Raw genomic sequence first — 3282 nt, forward strand, 5'->3', positions numbered from 1 at the left:
GTTTGGCGGCTGCGTCACACACCACGTGGTGTGTGTGCGTGTGTGTTTGTCGGGCTCGGGCGGCGAGATGGGCTGTTGATTTCTGGGGTTGACAGCTTCTCAACCCTGGGTGCGTGGGCACATTGCCAGCAGTCGGGCGTCTGGCCTTGTGACGAGCAAGCCTCGCAGCAGTAGTGCACAAGACGCCAGCACCCCGAAAGCAACCGCCGCCTGCCTGCATACCCTCCCTCGTGATCACGTCATGATATCATCGTGAACTCAGCTGTACCCCATGAAGGTTTGCAGGGGTGGCGGCTGGGGGGGGGGCGGGTATCAAATGGTGTTGCTGCTGGCATGCCGTTGAATTCGGTTGGGAACGGCACCAGCTGGGAGTGCCTCGTGAGCTGGACAAAACGGGGGCCTTGCCTTGCTATCCGGCCGGAAGCGGAGCCTACCTGCTCACCCCTGCTGTCGCTGGCGAGTTGTGCCCCCAACCGCCGCGCGCCGCGCGCGAGCAACCCGCCCTCGCCGCGCTGCTCCCGCAGCGCATCGCGACGCCCGAGGAGGTGGCCCACGCGATCTGCTTCCTGCTGCACCCCAACACCACGCTGACCACTGGTGAGCCCGGCCCACTTGCGCCCTCCGGGGGCTTAATACCCCACTGGAGCGTCGGTTGTGGGTGCTGGGGTCAGCGGTCAAACCTGTCACCACACTGGGGACCGTGGACGGCCTTGTGCCGCGGGTGGGTGTTTTCTGGCGACGCCAGCAGCAGCCCAGTTCTTGCACCCCCCTTTTTGAGGCCTGGCTCAACATATCAAGACCCGACCCTGCCACCCTTTGACGAGCCCATGCGTGGAACTATTCCCGCAGGCCACGCGCTGCCGGTCGACGGCGGCCTGACTGAGCTGCAGGCGCACGGCCTGGTGCACCACAAGGCGGCCGCGTGAGAGAGGGGGTGGTAGGGTGCTGGTACGGCGGCCAGCTGTTGCAAAGAGAAGTGGCGAGGCGCACCGCCTAGGTGGTGTTGTCGTTTGCATCCCGGTGCCGACAGGGGCGAGGGCTTGGGTTGTGTTGATGGGAGGGGTGCGGGTTGAGAGCGGGTCGCAGGGGTGGGTTGAGGCGCCTTGGCCGTCAGGGCGGTTGTTGTTGGGTTGCTGTTCGAGGTTGTTTTTGTGAGAGCAAGCGTGCAGGCTTTCATAGCTGCTGTTCGTCTTAGCACAAGTTGGAGGCCACCGCATGACGAGTGTAAGGTCGGTGGCTGCTGTTAGTGTTCAATGACGAGCTGGCACGGGTTGGAGATTCAGGCATCAGTGGCATTTCTTGGACGTACTAGCGAGGCTGACCTGCGTAGTCATCACGTTGACCAATACGAACTGAGCCTGGTTCTGGACAGCAGAAAATCTGCTTCACAGGCCGGTGAAGGTTTCTGATCCATGGCAGGTCACCAACACGCGTTGCTGTGCGCTGGCCCCGGCCTCACGGGTGGCGTTGTGCAGAACTGCAGCAGACGATGCTCACACCCGGGTGCCGCACGCCCGCCATATCAAACAGGCCGCTAGTGGATTGCCTCACCTCGGTCGGGCACCACTTAATAACGTGTTTATAAGCCTGTGAACGCCGAGTTCCGCCGTCCAAGCTCGCAAGGCCCACGCGCAGATCCTATCGTCCTGCATAGACAGCACGAACACGTACGTAGACACGTTTCAAACTCAATGATCGCCGACGCTGTACAGATGGCGGAGCTGGAGGCTGGGGTGCAGGACGCGTCCCTCGAGGACGGCGTGGAGGGCTCTCAACAGCTCAGCAAGTCGCAGAAGAAGCGCGCCAAGCAGAAGGCCAAGAAGGCCGAAGCGACAGCGGACGGCGCCGAGCCGGAGGCAGCAGCGGCGGGCGGCAAGGCGCAGGCAGCGGAGCCAAGCGGGGCGGACGCGGCGGAGGACGACGATGACGAGGGGGACGAGGCCGGGGATGTAGAGGGTAGGTTGCTGCGCTCAACGCTGTGCTGCGCGGCGTGGCAGGTGCTGTATGGGCAAGGGCACTGACTGCCCCGGCGCCCGTCCCGCTCTGCACTTTGCTTGCCAAGTCTTGTGTTGATGCGCGGGCTGTGCCCCAGCCTTGAAACCGTTGTTTGTGTACTGAAGCCTCCGCAATCCTACACGTGCACTCAAAGCATAAGACGCTAGTGCTGCCCAAACCTCGGTCGTGTGTGGACTGCCAACAACCGTCCCTGTGCCCTGCCCAGGCGCTGGCGGCGAGGGCAAGAAGAAGAAAAAGAAGAAAAAGAAGAGCAAAAAGCCGGCAGGCGCGGAAGGCGGCGACGGTGGCGACGGCAGTGGCGCGTCTGCGACCAATGGCGGCGGCGGCGCGGCGGCGGGCAGCGGGAAGGGCGGCGCGGGCGCGGCGCCGACAAAGCAGACGGAGCCGCCGAGCGTGCCTGTGCGGCTGCTGTTCCCTTCTGGCAAGTTCCCGGAGGGAGAGTGGCAGGTGGGCCAAGGCCGCGGCTCTGCTGGTGATTGACAGTGACGAATGCCGAGGACGGCACCGCTTCACTGCATTCGCTGTTGCGTTGTCTGCCGGCTCGTCTCCAAGCACAGGAGACGTCGTCGCAGAGGCGCAGGCCAGGCGCCGCCCTCCCGAAAAGGCCACCAGGCGGCTGGCGCCCCGTGACGCGGCCGGCATGATGGGCGCCGCCCCGGCCGGCGCCTGCGTTGTTGCAACCGGGCCCTATCCAGCACGTGGAGCGCCGCAGTGCCTCGTGCGTTTCGCAACGGTGCATACTGGCGACCCTCACAGCCGCTGAATTTGTGGAACCCCTCTCCAGAGGGGCGGCCGGGCCTCACCTCACCTCGCCCGACCTCCTCACCCGCCCCCGCCCCTGTCCGCTCCCCGCAGTCGTACAAGGACGACAATCTGTGGCGCGAAACGAGCGCAGAGAAGCGTGAGCTGGACCGGCTGCAGTGGGACATGGTGAACGAGGTCAGGCAAGCTGCAGAGGTGAGGGGGTGAGGGCATGAGGGGTGTGTGTGTGCGTGCATGGGCGCGTGTGTGTGTGTGTGCGTGTGCGTGTGCGTGTGCGCGTGTGTGCGTGTGTGTGTGCTTGTGCTCGTGTGTGCGTGAGCGGGGTGGGGAGTACGAGAGAATTTGCGAGAATGAGTGCGCACTCGCGCGCAAGCACAGGCGCATGCGCGTGCGTGCGCACGTGAGTACGGAGATACTTGCGTGCTTTGATGCGTGCGTGCATGTCTGGGTGTGATAGTCGGCAACCGTGCGTGCATGCCGCCCACCCCCACCTCATCCCAACCC

The 3282-nt window shown here is 64.5% G+C and overlaps 2 protein-coding genes across 2 annotated transcripts; both read left to right on the forward strand.

The window, feature by feature from the left end:
* Positions 1-333: 333 nt before the first annotated feature.
* On the forward strand, positions 334-926 carry MNEG_15471 (hypothetical protein; the record flags this gene model as incomplete). Its single annotated transcript, XM_014036057.1, has 3 exons — positions 334-378; positions 525-597; positions 850-926. 3 exons carry the CDS (start codon positions 334-336, stop codon positions 924-926), a joined length of 195 nt encoding a protein of 64 aa, XP_013891511.1.
* Positions 927-1691: 765 nt separating this feature from the next.
* On the forward strand, positions 1692-2985 carry MNEG_15472 (hypothetical protein; the record flags this gene model as incomplete). Its single annotated transcript, XM_014036058.1, has 4 exons — positions 1692-1956; positions 2222-2463; positions 2621-2734; positions 2872-2985. The coding sequence occupies 4 exons, from the start codon at positions 1692-1694 to the stop codon at positions 2983-2985; spliced, it is 735 nt and encodes a 244-aa protein (XP_013891512.1).
* Between the last annotated feature and the right edge of the window lie 297 nt (positions 2986-3282).

The sequence above is a fragment of the Monoraphidium neglectum genome (genome assembly GCF_000611645.1).
Source record: "Monoraphidium neglectum strain SAG 48.87 unplaced genomic scaffold scaffold05359, whole genome shotgun sequence".
Lineage (NCBI taxonomy): Eukaryota > Viridiplantae > Chlorophyta > Chlorophyceae > Sphaeropleales > Selenastraceae > Monoraphidium > Monoraphidium neglectum.